Source organism: Microtus ochrogaster, linkage group LG2 (assembly GCF_000317375.1).
Source record: "Microtus ochrogaster isolate Prairie Vole_2 linkage group LG2, MicOch1.0, whole genome shotgun sequence".
Lineage (NCBI taxonomy): Eukaryota > Metazoa > Chordata > Mammalia > Rodentia > Cricetidae > Microtus > Microtus ochrogaster.
Genome location: NC_022028.1, coordinates 29,589,403 through 29,590,268, shown reverse-complemented (window position 1 = coordinate 29,590,268; position 866 = coordinate 29,589,403). Strand labels below are relative to the sequence as shown.

General features: G+C 43.3%; 1 protein-coding gene across 1 annotated transcript; it reads left to right on the top strand.

The window, feature by feature from the left end:
- Positions 1 to 15: 15 nt before the first annotated feature.
- Positions 16 to 859, top strand: LOC106144125 (sperm motility kinase-like; the record flags this gene model as incomplete). The annotated part of the gene is given in 2 exon segments (XM_013351027.2): positions 16 to 282; positions 284 to 859. Coding segments are annotated over 2 exon segments (792 nt in total), but the record flags the coding sequence as incomplete, so codon positions are not given.
- Positions 860 to 866: the final 7 nt, after the last annotated feature.

The following is an 866-nucleotide window of genomic DNA, read 5'->3' as shown; positions in this document are numbered from 1 at the left end:
TTGATTCAATTTTTGTTTCTAGCATTGCCTGGCAACAAGAAAGTAGTTGATTTTGGACGACACATCATGGCCAGCCCCTGGGATGAAGACATCCTTGACAAAGATTTTAAGATCTTAACACCTCTAGGCGTAGGTACTTTCAGGGAGGTGAAGCTTGCCTGCCACCTTCCCACGAAAGCACAGGTTGCTGTCAAGATTCTTAGCAAAAAAAGCAATAGTCTGGGTGAGATGAACTCTGAAGTAAAGATCCTTCAGACTTTGGAACACAGGAACATCATTCTTTTTTTTTCATGTCGTTGACACACTGTCAAGGACATATATAATCACGGAGTATGTGGCTGGAAGGGATCTACAGATATTCCTCAGTGAGGTTGGATGTTTAAAGAAGCAGGAGGCTAGACCCATCTTCCAACAGGTCATATCAGCGGTGCACTTTCTCCACCTAAGACGCATTGCGCATTGCGATATTAAATTGGAGAATATCCTTATTGACGGAGATGGCAATGTCAAGCTTTGTGATTTTGGTATGGCAATTCAGCTCGCAGAGGGGCAGAAGGTGGAAGAACTCTGTGGTTCTTTGCTCTATATGGCTCCAGAGATGTTGGCAAGGAAACCTTATGATGATCTGGTTGTTGACATGTGGAGCTTGGGAGTCGTCCTATATGTAATGGTCACAGGACAATATCTATATGCTGAAGACACATTAGATGGCATGCACAGGCTCATCACAAGCACAAAGTATCCCATCTCCTATCACTTGTCAATTCCCTGTTACATCATCATTGCACAATTACTCATGGTTCCCACAATCGGGAGAATAACAATATGTCAACTTGTGAAAAGACCATGGCTGGGCCCCATAAAAA